Source organism: Liolophura sinensis, chromosome 2 (assembly GCF_032854445.1).
Source record: "Liolophura sinensis isolate JHLJ2023 chromosome 2, CUHK_Ljap_v2, whole genome shotgun sequence".
Classification (NCBI taxonomy): Eukaryota; Metazoa; Mollusca; class Polyplacophora; order Chitonida; family Chitonidae; genus Liolophura; species Liolophura sinensis.
Genome location: NC_088296.1, coordinates 20,667,501 through 20,681,756, shown reverse-complemented (window position 1 = coordinate 20,681,756; position 14,256 = coordinate 20,667,501). Strand labels below are relative to the sequence as shown.

General features: G+C 37.5%; 1 protein-coding gene across 1 annotated transcript in view; it reads right to left on the bottom strand.

Annotated features, from left to right (window-relative positions):
• LOC135462432 (CUGBP Elav-like family member 4) overlaps positions 1-14,256 on the bottom strand; it is a 166,536-nt gene that overhangs the window by 53,037 nt on the left and 99,243 nt on the right. Inside the window, exon 3 of the mRNA XM_064739658.1 lies at positions 8,192-8,240. Coding sequence (XP_064595728.1) covers positions 8,192-8,240 — 49 coding nt within the window. The remainder of the gene's footprint in view (positions 1-8,191; positions 8,241-14,256) is intronic.

Sequence of the window (14,256 nt, the reverse complement as noted above, 5' to 3'; positions counted from 1 at the left end):
CCGTACAAGTGAAATATTCCTGAGTATGGCATAAAACACTAATCACAGAAAAAACAAATAAATAAATAAATGTATGGCTGGGCTGTACTTGCTAGAAGAAATGACATACAACTTGTTAAGTTCTTCCAAGCATATACTTGTATTTCCGTGTTATTTTACTTAGCACATACATGTTTAAAGCCAGGTACATGGCATGATTTTAAATGCCTGCCTTCATGAAAAATCTGAGAAAAGTCCACCCATGTTTTTACATTGTGCTTTTACCATCAGAAAACAACAGGCCAGCATTATGATGGGTGGAAACCGGGCAAAGCCCAGGGGAAACCCACAACCATTCACAGGTTGCTGAGAGACCTTCCCACTTACGGCTGAAGAGGAAGCCAGCATGAGCTGGACTTGAACTCACAGCGATTAAAGAGACCTATTGAAAGACATGATAGATCTACTTAAACGGAATGAGATATTTTTGTTCTGTTTGCCATTTATATATTTTTTGATTATGTAAAAACTTTTGTCTCTTTTCATTTTATTTTAAATGGCATTACATTTATATGAAAAACCACACTAGGCCTACTTTCCTCCCCAGTTCATTCATTCCAAAAAAATTCTAGAGTTTATATTTTCACCTGAATTGAAAATGCCATCCACAGTCGAACCAAATTCTTCAGATACAATGACAGATATATGGAAATGAAAAATTGCATACTGTAATTTCTATAGATTTATTCAAAAATAACGACAGTGCCAGAACAATGACAGACATATGAAAATGAAAACTTGCATACTGCAATTTCTATACATTTATTCAAAAATAACGACAGTGCCAGAACAATGACAGACACATGAAAATGAAAACTTGCATACTGCAATTTCTATACATTTATTAAAAAATAACGACAGTGCCAAATGCATGTGGTGTCACAGCTTTTCATTCTGTAACAGCATTAGACTGGCTGGTATTCCACTCCAGTTCTCCAGCATTCCTACAAGGGCATGGGCACCAGAGCAAAAGAACAAAGGAACTTATGCGTCATAGCGACTGAACAAAGACAGCAGTCGGGCATCGTGAGAAAAATGATTCCCTTATTGACTTTGCGAGGACATCATCTAAGGGGAGAGGGGATGGGGACGGGCAGCAGAGGGTTGCGAGAGGTTTCTGAGATTTCAGATTGGGGGGTCGTGTAACTGAAACCCAAGGCAATATCCTCATTTCAATAAAGCTTAATATCACTATGGTATAAAACAGCCAGTCTGCATGCATGCAATATCCGACTGACACTTTCATTTCTTTTCCCTTTTCTAAATACAATGCCTTCGTCCTTGAAACTATGTATTTCAGGTTGAATGGACACCAAGGGATTGTCTGTAAGATTTTATCCCGGCTCACATGTAATACAAAGTGAAAAATCTGGATGAGTGCTGTCATTCAGAGACAGCCCCTAAACCCTTGTCATCCAAGCATTGGGAGTAGCAGGTGGTACAGATTCCAGATCACCATGGCGATCCGCTAATTGTCACTCCCGCCGCCTGGGACCAGTCAGCCGACAGCTTCTCAGACACTCACCAATCAGAAGGCCACTCTGTCACCAGCAGCCAATCAGCTGTGAGGCAAGTCCTTTGTGCTGCTGGGACAATCCAGTGCACTTCAGCTAAATGATCAGCTTTACAAATGAGGCCATGCAGAATGATTTCTTTCTTAATCGAGGCTCCAGAGTGGGAGTGCTACTGATCAAATTTCACCCTGATTGATTTGATGCATGTATGTGCATGGTACAAACTGCTTTATCGGTGCTATCTCCTCATCAAACAGCCATGTACATACTAATGAGGAGAGTGTGTGTATGTGTGTTTTCTGTGGAATTCTCACCATATCCTTTGTCTGCAAAAAATTGTTTAACGTATTGTAAATGGCTACACAAATCAACTGTCAATGAACATCTTCAAGTAATTTTCCCTAAATGACCTAAAATTTTAAGAGACAAATAAATGCCACAAAAAATCATTTTTGATGCTGAAACTTCCAAGTTTCCAGTAGAATGCTCCAAGCTCCAAGCAAACCTTACAACAGAACTCTCAGAATCACGGAAAATGAGCAAATTATTCCTGGACAAAATTCATAGTCATTTAGGGTACGCGGTGTGTTTCTAAATACACCCTTCACACCTGGTCAAAACTCAACCTTTCCTTATTCACTTTTTTAATATTCACAAAAGAAAAGTTCCAGTTCATGAAGCAGAAAGCTGACAAATTTCATCCATATTCTATGTTAGATTTAGCTATAATTATTGAACCCATCTCCACTAACAATTCTCAACTTCCTAACTGTAATGCGTTTTCTTCTGATTTCTTTCAAAGCATTATTTTGGCTTCTTTAACAATTTATAAAGAACCAGATTTCCTTGGCACAGATCGCTTCCCAAAGGATATTAATAAAATTTTAGCCACAAATCTAATTTAAATATCATCTGTCACTGGCACTATCGCACGAAATTATTTTTTAATTACAGATCCATCAAAATTAAAGACCAGTGTTGAGAATGTGTATTAATGAATGACCACATGGGCAAAGTGGTTGGTAAAGGAAAAATGTACCCCAAGCTAAGGCCACAATAAGTTTAATTGTTGTTTTGCAGACAGAATAATTTTTTTTTTCTATGTTGGAGAACGGTATGAAAATAAAAACTTGAAAAAATCAACTTGAGAAAAAGGGGAGTTAACCACAGAAATTTTTCCGATTGAAAACATATTTGTATGAACAGAAAGTCCCTGAAGGCAAATAAAGATTGATATTCGGCAAAATACAAATGTGGGTTTTCACTTCCAATTCTATGTTTGCATTTTCTAGAGTCAGCTTGCCCATAAAACACTAATAAACTTGGTGTTGGCTTACTGATAATGGTAACTATGTACATCTAGTTTAATATGTTTTTTTCTGAAGGAAAGCAACAATATTGCTTAGTTTTATCGTGCATATAAAAAGGCTATATTTTTTTCTTCCAGAAAATGCTGTTAGATTTATATATATATACAGTGAGTGACAAGGAAACAATGCGAGTGAAAATGGAACATTACACGTCAAAATGAAACGCTGCGAGTGAAAATGGAACACTGCGAGTGAAAATGGAACACTGTGAGAGAAAATGGAACACTGCTAGTGAAAATGAAACAATGCAAGTGAAAATGAAACAATGCAAGTGAAAATAGAACACTGCAAGAGAAAATGGAACACTGCAATTGAAAATGGGACACTGCCAGTGAAAATGGAACACTGCATGTGAAAATGGAACACTGCATGTGAAATAAAGCAAAATATTGTGTCACACATTCTGGCATTTACCACTTACACCTCTCATTACCCTAGTATTATTATGCTGACACAATAAATTCAATACATTTCACTCTAAGGTAAGAAAGCTCAAAGCTTATGTTGTCTTCCAGGAAACAGTTTCAGCACCAAAAGGAAAATAGAAATAATTTATAACCTTCATTTGCCTCTATAACTGTTTTATTTCTATTAAGGACAAAGGAAATAATTTATAGTTGTTATCTGCCCCTAAATATGTTCTATTTTGGATTAATGTTTAGCCAGGGCCAACACTTTAGAAATGACAATTACTGGGGATTTTATACACATTTCAGTGTTCAACTTAAAGGAGAAGAAAACATAAAAATGATGCCAAAATCAGATGAAAGAGCGTCAAAACTTATTTGCAAGTATTATCTTAAAAAGGAACAACTTTTCGCACTCTTTCACCTGAACTTTATGTACTTTTTATGTTTTCTCCACCTTTAAGGTATAGTAAACCCCAAAAGTCATCAGGATTCAACCTATGTATTTGATATTATGTTACATGCATTTTCAGACATATACAACTGTAAACTTAAACAAATCAATAAGATAAAGTCTTTACACAAACAGTGAAAAAAAAAGTGCCACATACCAATTATCAACAGACCACAGTCTGGCACCTCTTCCCTACCACAACTGGTTTTTTTTGTATCAGCCTACCATTGGCATGTGTGATGAAATCTAACACATGCCTCACTGGACATAATAATAGCCTAATTTTTATTTCGTAAAATAAAAAAATTGAGAATAAATGTATTAAAAAGATCTTTCTGTAGAAGAAAAAATACAGCACCACTATAGAGGCGTCATCGAAAAATCAATATACCCCTACCATATTAAAGAAGTCTACCGGTACCTTTTTAGAGAAGGTCGGTCAAAATCTGTTGTGATTTATACAGTTTAGTACACCTTTACACCTGGTCAGATTGTAGAACATACAGAGTCATTACTACTTAAATACAGAGCCGACGCAAATGAGTTCGGGAAAAAGTACGCCTGTCTTTGATGCATGTGCAGGAAATAATTCCAGCGGAGTGTAGCTGTTGTAATTTCAATCGTCGCCACAGTGACCAGAAATAACGCAGCTGCTTGCGTCAGGTCGAGGAGAACAAAGAAACTCAAACAGTTGTTATCAATCCCAGAATCCCCTGCAGCTGTCTCCAAAAGACGTCGCTGAAATCTATCACGATTTCTCCCCATGTCTCCGTGATGATCATTATGCTATTAAGGGGCCGAATATTTGCCAGTTCAGCGGTTGATTATGGCACACTGCAGTGAGCATGCAGGGCTGAGATGATCCAATCACAGGCCTAGTAAGGCACCGCACGATGAAATGTGTTCATCTTACAACACCCACAAAAAAAAAACCTCCAAGTAAACAGCAAATCAATCATCTTTATCAATACAAAAAAATGGAAGAGTAACTACTGTCAATTATTTTTTGAAAGATCGTCTCTTGAATATTCTTTAACGCATCTCTGCAGTTCCAGATTTTTCATCCAAGTTTTGATGGCTTATAGAGTCCACAATAATGCCAGGCTGGTCAACGGTTGATTCAACAAAGACACTCCCTTAAGGATAAAAGCCAGAGTCTTAGCCTGCCACCTGTGGTATTTTATGCTTTGTTTTATGGTGTTTGGAATTGTCAGATTTTGTCCAAACACATTTTGTCACAACTTGCAAGACCCAATCCCTTACGTGGTGGTACAATGTATATTGTCACTTTATATGTAAAAGAGCATGTACAGCGTGTTTATAAACTTTTGAAAAAATTTGATGTTTTGTTATGATTTTCATCGAAATTTAATTGTCACACCTGGCCAGAGATTGTGAATGCAGTTAAAATGTGAAAGGACTTTTTTTTAGCATCAAATTCACTCTAATTATGTGTATAAAACTCTAATCAATTTTTGGAGAAACAATTAATAGACCATCATAAAAGCATTATTCTCTGAATATCTCTGGTCAAAAGATGATTACTTTTATCTAGACAACGGCACCTCAGAAATATCCCCTCCCCCCCTCCATCACCCGCGTGCCAAACAGAAAAAAAAAAAGCAAAAAACAAACAATTCAGAAGCAAAGACAAAAACTTGAATTCCACAATAATTTTGAAAGGTATCTTGGAGGGTTTCATCTTAAGCCACAAGAAAATTAGATGTAAGCATTTTTTTTTCCCCCTGCACGTGGCTAAGAAAACATTCTCAATCAATGTACTGAGGAGTAATGTCAGTCCTGTCTTGTCGACACAATAACGAACAGATTGTGTCAGCTGGACAGCCACCAGATGTGCAAAAGTTATCTCCCTTTACTATCAAATCTCTCAAAATGTATTACAAGTTTGTATGGTACTGTACATTCCTTTTGGCCAGCATGAATAATCTGCTACTTCAAATATTTGGCAATCAAGGTTAAGCCAAAAAAATATATCAGAGAAACCTTTGTGCTGTCTTTCTTTCTTTTTTGTTAAGTCTACGCTTTTTTTTTTGTCTAAGTAGTTCCACATATTTGAAAAAAAATGTTACAATGTTTATGCTCTGCAAAATACCTTTTATTTTGCATGTAGCTAAAGTTGCAATTGTAGAACATAAAAGAATATAAAAGTTACAAATGTATCTAGATTCTTAACATGGCATCTTATCTCCTAAGGATCTTGGCCAAATTATCACTGAAAATACAACTTCAAAATATTACGAGCTTTGAGTATTTTTTTTCCATGGGTCCATGTAATGGTTTCACCTCAAAATTACAGAATCAGCTCCAAAATATAGAAATGTCTCTAACCAACAGATCACCTAAAAGCAATAGAAAATATTAGATTCATCTTCACAGCTAGATCAAGCCCAAATTAATAGAACAATCAGAAAGTAACATCTAAGAGCAGAACCATCTGAAAGTATAATCTAATACTAGAACCACCGGAAAGTAACATCTAATAGGAGAACCATCTGAAAGTAACATCTAATACTAGAACCACCGGAAAGTAACATCTAATAGCAGAACCATCTGAAAGTAGCATTTAACAGCAGAAAGTTCAGAAAGTAACATCTAATAGTGGACCTATCTGAAAGTAACATCTAATAGTAGAACCACTGGTAAGTAACATCTAATAGTAGAACCATCTGAAAGTATCATCTAATACTAGAACCACCGGAAAGTAACATCTAATAGTAGAACTATCTGAAAGTAACATCTAATTCTAGAGCCATCAGAAAGTAACATCTAATAGTAGAACCATCTGAAAGTAGCATCTAACAGCAGAAAGTTCAGAAAGTAACATCCAATAGTAGAACCATCTGAAAGTAGCATCTAACAGCAGAAAGTAACATCTAATAGTGGACCTATCTGAAAGTAACACCTAATAGTAGAACCACTGGAAAGTAACATCTAATAGTGGAACCATCTGAAAGTAACATCTAATAGTAGAACCCTCTGAAAGTAACATCTAATAGCAGACAGTTCGGAAAGTAACATCTAACAGCAGAAAGTTCGGAAAGTAACATCTAATAGCAGAAAATTTGGAAAGTAACATATAATAGTGGAACCATCTGCTAAGTAATGGGACAATCAGAAAGTGACAAGATTATGTCCCAGTGACATAACCACCAAAAGACACCTGAAACCCATCTCCAAGGGAAAGAACCTTTTTCAAATTTATAGAGTAATACATAACCTATAGAACTATATTTAAGAGGCGGAAATATCTCAAAGTAAAGTGGAAGAACCATGTTAAAGTGGAAGAACCATGTTAAAGTGGAAGAACCATGTTAAAGTGATAAAATCAAGTTAAAAGTGATGTTCACCTCTTTAAGAAATACAACTATTCTTAAATCATAGAACCATATCAAAATAATAAAAGAACCTTGTTAAACAGATAGAAATAAGTTGAAGTAATGTAAGCCTGTTAAGAGAAACAATTAGTCTTAAATGATAGAACCATCTCACTAAATGATATAACAATGAGTAAGTGATCGAACCATAAATAGGTGACACAAGCATCTGTAAGATGCAATTGAATCATCTCTTATAGTACTGATAGATCAACGTTCAGGTCAATGAGGTCAACGTTTAGGTCGATGAGATCAACGTTCAGGTCAATGGGGTCATCGTTCAGGTCGATGAGATCATCGTTCAGGTCGATGAGGTCATCGTTCAGGTCGATGAGGTCATCGTTCAGGTCGATGAGATCATTGTTCAGGTCAATGAGATCAACATTCAGGTCGATGAGATCATCGTTCAGGTCAATGAGGTCAACTTGAAATAGCAGCAGGAATTGCAAATAACAGAACCTTGACCAAGCCATCAACATAATGGTATACTTCTGATCATTAGCATCTACAGCATCTACGTCATTATCAGTATGCTAACAGCAAACCAGCTGAGAAGCCTGTAAACCATCACTCTACTTCACCTAAAGTTTGGTGTGTGAAAATGCCTGTACCTTCAGAGGCATGTAAAGGTCTGAATTAAAATCATACTTCTGATGCCAACACCTATATCTTTTTAGTAAATTCATCAAATTTCAAATAAACTGCCCTGCAAGTTGGAAAAACCAATTACAATCGAGCAAGGTGTGTCAGTAGAAAAATGCTAAACTTTAGGTGAAATACAGTATATGAAACAACCAGTTTCATGACAACCAGTTACATGACAGCCAGTTTCATGACAACCAGTTTCATGACAACAAGTTCCATGACAACAACCACTTACATGACAACCGGTTCCATAACAACCGGTTCCATGACAACTGGTTCCGGTTCCATGACAACCAGTTCCATGACAACTGGTTCCGGTTCCATGACAACCAGTTTCATGACAACCAGGCACAACCATATAACTTACCTGCTCGACTTTCGCTGTCTGCTGGTTTGACCTGAATTGGGCGATTCATCTGTAATAAGAGAAAAGGAAAGGTTTAGGAGAAAGTAAATATTGTCCGTAATATTCTTCAACCTTTCTGCACGTTTTCTAGATGTTTATTCATGCATATTCTAGGGGCATTATTCTGTGTAGACAACATATCAAAATTATATTTGTTGTAAATTCCTGAAAATGGTAATGTACAAAAAGCTTTTCAGCTTCCTGCTTGGGACATAAAAATGACTATGGATTTCTTAAGGTCCCAGAGGTCAGTCCAGAAATAAGGTTAATGGTGTGGTGATGTCAGCAGTCATAGCTGTCACAACAACTTTGTTGGGACGAAAGCTTGAATTGGTGGGATGATAGCTTGATGGGACGACAGCTTGAATTGGTGGGACGATAGCTAGAAATGGTGGGAGGATAGTTTGAAATGTTGGAGGATAGTTTGAAATGTTGGGAGGATAGCTAGAAATGTTGGGAGGATAGTTTGAAATGTTGGGAGGATAGCTTGAATTGGTGGGGAGGATAGCTGGAAATGTTGGGATGATAACTTGAAGTGGTGGCACTAAGCTGGCCTCACTCTCCCAATAAGTTAATCAATAACGTGCCGGGGTCAGCGTGTCTTTGTTCATTTTCTTTAAATCCATTCTCTTCGTTTTATTCTACCTTTTCTTGTATCCTTTATTCCATTACTACTGACCCACCAGTTAATAAGCACACACAAAGATGTGTCATGAGCCCTGGTGTTCTCTAATCAATCCCTTTGATGTATCACAGGTACCTGTGTCTGCACTTTGCATCAGCATCAAAAACCACCTGCTGAATGCATGCAGCCAGAGACAACAGCTGCACATGCACTTGCAGTCGCCTAACAAGGAAAACCAATCATCCGCTGTGGGAATAACAGTTAAGGAAAAATCACAATAATAATCGGTTGCCATGGCAACATTTTAACTGAGAATGTCAGATAATGACACGCCAGAAAAAGATTTGAGAGGAAGCAGTGTTTTTAGTCACCCAGTGCGACAGTAAAGAACAGAAAGCCTGTGCTGCAACTCAGATTCTGCAACAAGCATGACAATTCCATGATTTATGGGAATACAAGTAAAAGATAACGAAGCACACATATGAAAGATGCTCTCCATTTCATACACTTAATATCTGATGGATGAAATATGAGATTTTGGTGAACACAAGTGTATAATCCTGACTCCTCGGCCTACACATAATGCACTGTCCCCTAGAGACACTGGCTTGTCAGTCACATGTACATAGGCACACTTTTTATCATTGCACATATAGACACACAGCTTTATCAATAATATTTGCATACTTGTTTGACAAATATTTGGTAACCCTTTTGTTTAATTATTACATATATCAACACTTGTTTCGTCATACATATGGAGTGCACAATTTCTTTATAATTACCCTAATTCTTCAACTTTTTCAACCACCTCCGCAACCAACATATTGAACCATTCTGCGAGAACTATGGAGTGTACAGAAATAACTCCCATAGTTTTTACGAATCGCGCATCTTTAGTGACACAAACCATTCTTTATGTTAGTTTCATAACAAATTCTTGCATAAATTCCATTGGATAAAGTGCTTTAGTGTTTGAAAATTCTATTTCATTGTTCAATATTTATTTCATCACATATACCTAGCCGTTTCAAACATTATCCAGCATTACAGTGGGAGGAAACTGGGCAGAGACTGGAATAAACCCACAACCATCTGCAGGTTGCTGCCAAACCTTCCCACGAGAACACAGATACAGTACACAGATACAGGTAGGTTTGGACATCATTTAACAAGATGTGGTTAACATGTATTGCTAATGATTTGGTGCCTGACTCTGAGGACGCTGGTTCAAAACCCACAGTGGTCTCAGCCAATTTACAGCACTAGAATCTGTGCTATATTCAGAAAGTGTCATCCCTATTAACGCTAACAGTGTTAACACAGACACAGTGGTTATTGCATAAATACACTACTGTAATTTTTCAAACCTTTCGCATGTTAGTAAGATGTTTTTCAAGCATGCTCTGAGGGTATTATTCTGTGCACGATAATAAAATTACACTTTCAATAAAGCCCCCAAAATTGGCCAACCCAACCACCGTAGTTTTTGTCTTTAAAATCAGATTAAACAACCATAAATGTTATCCCTGACTAACTTTCCCATTTTGCTGGATTCTGAGAATGTTCTACTGATTTTAGAGGGGTGCTTCGAGGCTTCTTTGGAACATGGGATGATATTCTACTGGGAAATTATAAGTTTCAGTACTGAAAATAATATTTTGTGACATTTATTTGCCTTTGAAAATGCACTTTTGTGGGCAAAATTTTCGGTCATTTAGGTATGTGCATATATAAATCACACTGAAAGTTGCTTTGTCGTATGTGAAAATACTGAGGGTCACAGTACAAATGCACATGTACAATAGGGGATGTGTTTTTACTTAAAACAGGCATAAATGACAGATTCTTGTAAATTATGAATGCAACTGTTCACGGACAGGGATTGGATGTGAAATATAACCCTGATCAACACTTTGCCTAATACTTGATCATCATTATAACCCAGATTATAGATCAGATTTTAATGAACAATATCCATAGTGGAGAACAGTGATCACAATTCCGTTATCAAGTTCCGGCCCTTGTAATTTAGAAAGAGCCGTTACCAAGCCCGAGACATGAGATACCTCACCTGTTAACGAGCTGAGAAGCTTGTTAAGGTCAGGAGAGCTAATAACCTTTATAACGGATGGACACCAGACGTCCCTTAAAGGACTGTGTTGCAGGAGCTCACTGCATCTGCTCTAAGCCAATAAAAGCCTTCCTAATGGCCTCTCAGAATTTTATGACAGGCTACATGAGCAACATGTAACTCTTTCTCCATAGAATTTGGCTTTTAAGTCATGCCTCACACAGTGACAAGCCTCTGCCCCCCCCCCCCCCACCCCCCATCCCACCCCACTCTCACAACACCCCTTCCCCAATCCTCTACTCCCCCATCAAGACTTTGGTCCAGGGTAACAACAGTTCTGTCACTGCTCTGTCTAACAACTCTACTGAGACCTCATGGCTCCACAGTGATTACCATCGACAGCTATCGCAGTCACCATGGAAACCAACATGTACTTTTTAACTAATTTTTTTCTTGCAATTCTCAAGGTCTTTAATTTTTTTTTCCTCTTTCTCCCTCTCGGATTTGAGGTCATTATTAAAGGGAAAGGCACCCTGTGCCCAGCACCCTGAGCCAAGTGTCCAGCAGAACAAAGCCAGTACTTGGGAATTTCACAACCACATCACACGCCTGCAGGGACACTATATTGGAGCCTGGGATGATTGCAGCATTGCTGCAGCACTGCAAACCCAACACAGGCGCCTGCGCTGATCCAGACGCTTACAATTGCGCATCGTACAGCTGAAACTTCTGTTTCCTAATCACATCCAGAATCTTCCGACGGGCTGATGCATTCATTTTGCATCTCCACCGAGAATTCATAGCAAAACCTCATAAATTATACGCGTGAATCTGGACGACAAATTGTTGTCTAAGGAGAAAAAATTGTCTGTCTCGTACGCAGTTCAAACAAAAAAAGCCCTTCTGAGGCAAATGTACAGAGCAAAATACTAGGACATATGTAACAAAATCTAAATAAAAAAATAATTTCCATAAAGACAGAAAAACGGGTCTTGTGCAAAAGATTATTTTTGCAAAGCATAAAAATGTCTCCGGTGTTGCAAATTTTTTAAAAAAGGGTATATAAGTGTAAAAAGGCACCTTCTGAGCTGTTAATTTTCATGTATCCTTGGTAATTAGAATGATTTAACACTAGTAAACATGCATATAACTACATGAGCCAGTCACTGTGGCCAACTTAAATGACGCCATATTCCTTCTCAAACATTCTACCCTCTTTCTCTAATTTCCAGAACACCTCGTCTGCTCATTTCAGCCAATATAAGTGTAATTCTGGCAGGAATATTGAGCTTCTTTTATCTCACACAGTTAGACCATCTAATGAACAACAAAACTCATATCTTTACTTTTCCAAAAGGCTGGTAAAGAAATGTAATATTCTTCTTTTAACACTACTGATATTTGTTCCAAAATTAGAGAAATTAGGGTAAGGTAAATCTTCAACCTTTTCAACACCTAAAATTTATACATGCAATTATTATGAAAATGGAGCTAAAATGCTTTGTTTCTTTCAGTAAAGATGCAAGCTTCATTAAGCAGTGCAATTATTTCTTATTTTCCCACAGTTCTCTCAAAATGTTTAGAAACAGTGCTCACAGTGGTGGTTGAAAAGGTTGAGGAATTAGGGTATTCCTGATTTGTAATAAAAATACATGTATTCTAAAAAATTTACAAGAGCTGCCCATTAAAAATTAATACCAAAGGTCAACTGAACCTGCCATGTTGAAAATAAAGCTAAAAATCTATCTTGGCTAGATTAGCAAATGTCAGGGGCATCACAAAAGTAGTAAATTTTAGAAGTTAACACAAACAGAGCCAGAGCTGCAAACTTTTCCCCAACCATATTCTGTATTACTTAGGGAATCTTGAGTTTTAGTCAAAAAAAAAAAACAAAAAAAAAAAACAAGCCTCTCTCTGTTGTACTGTGTGACAATTTTTTAAGGTAAAAACATGAATAAACGCATAAACTGGGGAAGGCTTTGTCATACATTTCTGTCAATCTGCAGGCTTGCAATTATCCAACAGCAGCCTTGTATTGGATTCCGGAGCCTGAAGCTCCACTGCTGGCATAAAACAGACAACGCAGGCAATCAGGTGAGACACTGCTGGAGTATTCTATCTATTCTTTGTACAGGCTTCCATTTTTATCGCTCGTCTTCACTTTTTGATGAATGACGAAAACATAAAACTGGGAAACTCGCAGGGGCCAGCTACACAAGTAACAACAGCCTGCCAAATCAATATCAGCCATTAAGCTTGAGATGATCTGACATATAAATTACTGAAGACATAAGTTTTAAGGTTTTGTTTACGTTTTACGATGGATGAGTGAGTGAATGAGTGAGTGCTTGGGGTTTTCACGTCGTACTCCACAATTTTTCAGTCAGATGACGACGAAGGAATCCTTAGGATGTATGTAATGTGCCTCTTTGTTTTCATCGCTCTTTTAACTAGTGCTGCTTCACTGAGACGACTTACCGAAGGCAAGTAAGCCGCCCCGGCCGAGCCATTATGCTGATACAGGTCAACCAGTTGTTGCACTATCCCTTCATGCTGAACACCAAACATGGAAGTTACAACTTCCTCTTTTAAAGTCTTAGGTGTGACTCGCCCAGGATTGACCCTGGATCTACAGCTCCCGAAACGGACCTTCTTCCAACTGTGCTATCCAGGCCGATTTTTTACAGATGATAAAGCACCTTTACTCTTACAGAAACATTGTCCAATTGTGCTCCAGTCATGCTGAAATGATCACTGATTCTTTTGCATGTAGAAACAGGTATAACGATTGTGGGCGACCTTTCTCTTTGGCTTCAAATGCCATACTCTATACAGAAATTTGTTTTACTAATAACATGGCAGATAAGGAACCCTGTAGGGAATTGGTGTGCCTGAAGTTACCAATACCTCTGGCAGGTATTTATTTATTTACGCTGGGAAACATTGTAGTAACCCAAAATTCAATGCTCGACTAAATAGCTCATTTGGCCACATTACGAAACTTTTATTGATACTGGAAAAGTGTTATGGGTTACATGTATGTTTGGAAGACAAGATAACAATGTAATGGAAGAGAAGATAACAATGTACTGGAAGACGTGGAACGTTTCAGAACCAAAATGAATATTTATCCACATTAATTTGCATAATATAGTTGCAATTTTTTGAGTGAAATTTTACGTCATTTACATGTGATTTATTTATTTATTTGATTGGTGTTTTACACAGTACTCAAAAATATTTCACTTATACCACGATGGCCAGCATTATGGTGGGAAAAGTCCAGGGGAAACCCACGACCATCCGCAGGTTTCTGTAAGATCTTCC